Source organism: Temnothorax curvispinosus, unplaced genomic scaffold (genome assembly GCF_003070985.1).
Source record: "Temnothorax curvispinosus isolate PA1 unplaced genomic scaffold, ASM307098v1 QBEX01012443.1, whole genome shotgun sequence".
Taxonomy (NCBI): Eukaryota; Metazoa; Arthropoda; class Insecta; order Hymenoptera; family Formicidae; genus Temnothorax; species Temnothorax curvispinosus.
In genome coordinates this window covers 1-3,570 of record NW_020222223.1, presented here as the reverse complement: position 1 = coordinate 3,570, position 3,570 = coordinate 1, and the positions used below count along the sequence as shown (strand labels likewise).

The following is a 3,570-nucleotide window of genomic DNA, read 5'->3' as shown; positions in this document are numbered from 1 at the left end:
GTAACGCGCGTTCGAATTCGGCGTCCCGGTCGCTCTCGTCGTTTCCTCCTTTTTGTTTTTTTTTTTTATATTTTTCATCGGAGGATGTCGGCGAGCGGTTGTCATCATTCCGGGAAAATCGCGTCCGGCAGGGGTACGTCTTCCGTCGAGACGACGAACGAGGAAGTATAAATTGAACGGCGCGCGAACGGCGCGGCAAACGGTTTTTTTTCTACGAGGATTCTAGAACGCGGTCGAGAGTTAATATATTTTGTAAAAAAAAATACGGTATGGGAACGGACGGACGTTATTGCTCGTCGATGGTGCGTTTGCTTCGCGGCAGAGAAATCGGATTTCGAAACGTACTCGCTGGCGCTGACACGTGGTGTCCCAAGCATTTTAGATCGCATATCAGTAAAAACGAACGCAGGTGGAGGCCCAAGAATTTCAAATTGCATATTGGTAGAACCGAACACATTTGGAGGACTTTGGACTCATACGTTAAAACATGTTGGTGTATCGTTCGCGGCAGCGTCCGTAACGTTTACGACGAAGTATTGACGCACGAGTTCTGTTCACAGTGTGGAGGGAATTGTAAAATAGGTTTGTGGGATATTTATGATTGCACCGAAACATTAATATGGGAGGATTCAAGATGGAGATCTTTTTACTTTGATATATAGATGTCAGCGGTGCGAATGTAGCGTCGACGATACGTCTCAGCCGGAACGCCAACGTATTTAGACGTCCAATTGATATCTTATAAAGAGAGACTGATTCGATATCTATCGACATCTATAAACGTTGAAAAGACGCTAGCATTCTCGGCTGGGGTACTCGCGAATGAACGATCGTCGTTATCCGTCGTCCGAGGAATCGGACAACGAATTGCGCTGTCGCGAGCCCATGCCTAAGTTTTCGTCCGATTCGGGCGACGAATGGGCGAGAGTCGAAACACCGTTGTCGAGTGCGCGCGCGTCGGTGGCGAAGGAGGATCCGCGATGAAATCTGGCTACCCATCATCTGCGTAGGGAAATCGGAGCGCGAATCCATCGCGAGCGAAAGTGGATAGAGACGACGTTGGCGAACTCCGCCAGGGCGAACGATTATATGCGTCGCCTGCCGCTCAAGTATTATGTCTATCACGAGTCGGTGTACGGAGGACAGAGCAGGATATATCGGGTTCAAACCGACTGGTCTTGTCGTCTTTTCGACCGAGTGAAATTCAACGTTCCCGAGGGTGAACCTTTCTGGACGCGATGCGGAAAGAGTGCGACGAGTTGCTCGCCGCGGACGTCCGCGACGCGGACGGTTACCGCGCGTGGAGACGGCGATGCGACGAGTGTCTCCGACTCCTGCGGGAGCAGTGTCGAGTCAAACGCTCCGGGAAGCGAGGAAACACGGGGGCCGTGAGCGCTCTGGTGGCTCTGATAGCGCGATTGGAAGGTTCGAGGGAGGATCTGCGTCGACGATTCAAACGCGCCGTAGGTGCCGGCTTGGACGGAGGGGAAGGTGGTAGCGGCGGCAGCAGCAGCGACAGAGGTTTCTCGTGGATCGAGATCGACGCGGCGTTCCAACGTCGCGTGCTGACCGGCGCCGTGACGAACTCGACGTACATCGAGCCTGCGCGATTTCTCGACGACGCGAAGGGCACCGTGCTCGAAAAAGTGCGGGATAATATGACCGAGCACGGGTGTCTAAAGGTCAACGTTATATTTAACGGTGAATTTGTAGCGGACGTTAAGACCGACGTCAAGAGTATCGCTACGCGGAACGAACAGCTTCTCCCATGGTCCGATCTGAGCGAGTGGTACGATAGGCACGTGCGCGACGCGATTCTAACGCGGTTGGAAGAATTTCAGGAACGCGACAGCGGATGAGCGTTGTCGCGAATATTGAACCTAATCGTGAACGTGAACAAGTGTAATCCCATGCGCGTGGGATGTTGGATGAAAATACCGCTGAGTATAAGAGTTAAAAGGGCGGTGGTCAACGTGCCGTCGGAGAACGACACGTGTTTCGCGCGCGCGGTGGTCGCGGCTCTGTACCCCGCCAAGCGCAACGCGGAACGACTCGGCTCGTATCCCGATTACGCGACGGTGCTGAATCTCGACGGGATCGATTTTCCCATAGATCTGAAAAAGATCGGAAAATTCGAACGTCAGAACGACGTATCGATCAACGTGTTTGCAACTCGGGAAGAAATTGAAAAGAAAGCTAAATTTGGCCGGGGCGCCGACCACAACGCGATCGTGCCTCTGCGGTTGACCGACGATAAGCGGGACAGGCACGTAAATCTGCTGTATCTGCCCGATACGCTGCGCGGCGTCAACAGGGGCCATTTCGCCTGGATAAAGAATCTGTCGCGATTGGTGAATTCGCAATTGACCGCGAAACGGTGCGCGAAGCACGTTTGCGATCGGTAGGTAAAAGAAATGAAATGAAAAAAAAAACACGAGGGAATAAGGAAAAAGACGAGGCGTTATTTTTTTTTTTTACATACGCACAGTAATCGCTCGCACGTTATTTTTTTCGCAGATGTCTACACTATTTCTATACGCGCGACAAGTTGGCCGCCCACAGCGTCGACTGCGGCCGAATAAACGACTGCGCCGTCGTTCTCCCGAACGAGAGGGACAAGTGGCTGTCTTTCGACAATTACGACAGAAAGGAGCGACTTCCCTTCGTGGTGTACGCGGATCTGGAGTGTCTTCTCGAGCGACGGGAGAGGGAGAACGTCGAGGGGGGCTCGAGAACGGAAAGATACGCTTATCAGCGTCACATACCGTTCAGCGTGGGCTACTATCTGTGCTGCACCTACGACGATACCGCGTCCGCGTACAGATATCGTCGCGGCGAGGATTGCGTTTCGTGGTTCGTGAACGAGCTTCGCGTTCTCGCGCGTCACGTTAAGAATAAATTTTCCACCAATGTAGCGATGGTGGAACTCACGGAGGACGAGAAAAGCGAATTTCTGCTCGCGACTCATTGTCACGTGTGCGAGAAACCGTTTCGACCGGAGAACAATCGCGTGCGGGATCACTGTCACCTAACCGGACGTTACAGAGGTCCGGCGCATTCTCGTTGCAATCTGAATTATAGAAACGTTTACGTGATTCCCGTGTTCTTTCACAATTTGTCGGGTTACGACGCGCACTTCGTCGTCGAGAAAATCGCAAACGATTTCGAGGGCGGGGTCGATCTGCTGCCACTCACGAAGGAAAGCTACATATCTTTCTCGAAGACCGTTAAGGAGACGCAGACGGACGGAAAACGGGATTTGTACGTGAAGCTTCGATTCGTGGACTTGTATAAATTTTTAGCGGCGAGTATCGAAACCCTGGCGTCCTATCTGAACAGGGACAAGCTGAGAATCACGCGTTTGGAGTACGCGGATTTGAGCGCGGAGGATTTCGATCTGCTCACTCGCAAGGGTGTGTTTCCGTACGAGTACGTCGACGGCGCGGATAAACTGCGGGATACCGAGCTTCCGCCGCGCGAGGCCTTTTACAGCTCTCTGACCGACGAGACCGCGAGCGAGAGAGACTACGAGCACGCGACGAGGGTTTGGCGACGTTTTCGCGTGCGAGA

The 3,570-nt window shown here is 52.9% G+C and overlaps 2 protein-coding genes across 2 annotated transcripts; both read left to right on the top strand.

The window, feature by feature from the left end:
• The first annotated feature begins 238 nt into the window (after positions 1 to 238).
• Positions 239 to 745, top strand: LOC112462439. Its single transcript, XM_025028220.1, has 2 exons — positions 239 to 582; positions 663 to 745. The coding sequence occupies exons 1-2, from the start codon at positions 270 to 272 to the stop codon at positions 743 to 745; spliced, it is 396 nt and encodes a 131-aa protein (XP_024883988.1). The 5' UTR covers positions 239 to 269.
• A 998-nt stretch (positions 746 to 1,743) lies between these two features.
• On the top strand, positions 1,744 to 3,544 carry LOC112462440 (the record flags this gene model as incomplete). Its single annotated transcript, XM_025028221.1, has 2 exons — positions 1,744 to 2,401; positions 2,518 to 3,544. Coding segments are annotated over exons 1-2 (1,518 nt in total), but the record flags the coding sequence as incomplete, so codon positions are not given.
• Between the last annotated feature and the right edge of the window lie 26 nt (positions 3,545 to 3,570).